The sequence below is a fragment of the Myotis brandtii genome, unplaced genomic scaffold, assembly GCF_000412655.1.
Source record: "Myotis brandtii unplaced genomic scaffold, ASM41265v1 scaffold691, whole genome shotgun sequence".
Classification (NCBI taxonomy): Eukaryota; Metazoa; Chordata; class Mammalia; order Chiroptera; family Vespertilionidae; genus Myotis; species Myotis brandtii.
In genome coordinates this window covers 603,658-604,021 of record NW_005370704.1, presented here as the reverse complement: position 1 = coordinate 604,021, position 364 = coordinate 603,658, and the positions used below count along the sequence as shown (strand labels likewise).

The 364-nt window shown below is 60.2% G+C and overlaps 1 protein-coding gene across 1 annotated transcript in view; it reads left to right on the top strand.

Moving 5' to 3' along the window:
* Positions 1-264: 264 nt before the first annotated feature.
* ABCA2 (ATP-binding cassette, sub-family A (ABC1), member 2) overlaps positions 265-364 on the top strand; it is a 3,335-nt gene continuing 3,235 nt past the window's right edge. Inside the window, exon 1 of the mRNA XM_014529677.1 lies at positions 265-271. Coding sequence (XP_014385163.1) covers positions 265-271 — 7 coding nt within the window. The remainder of the gene's footprint in view (positions 272-364) is intronic.

The window sequence follows — 364 nt, the reverse complement described above, 5'->3', positions numbered from 1 at the left end:
GGAGTGGGGCCCGGGCCCAGCTCTGGGGTCAGCGGGTGACTTCCTGCCTCGGCCGGGACCGGGCCGTGGGCCCTCCGTTCCGTCTACACTGGGGTGTCGCAAGGATGTTTACAACACGCGGCCCCTGACGGTGTGGTCGGGCGCTGACCTCTCTTCCCGTAGACTGTCACGTGAAGAAGTGACAGCAGCCAGCACAGCAAGAGCCGCCCCGTGTGAATGAGTCAGGATTATACCTATTTTTTGGGTCAGATCAGCAAAAAGCACATGTTTGGTGCCGCAGGATTTCAGCCACTGCTTTAGGCCACGAGGCGAAAGGGTTGAAAACTGCTGATCTGAACTGTTCTGAGCTCCCAGGGGCCCCGCT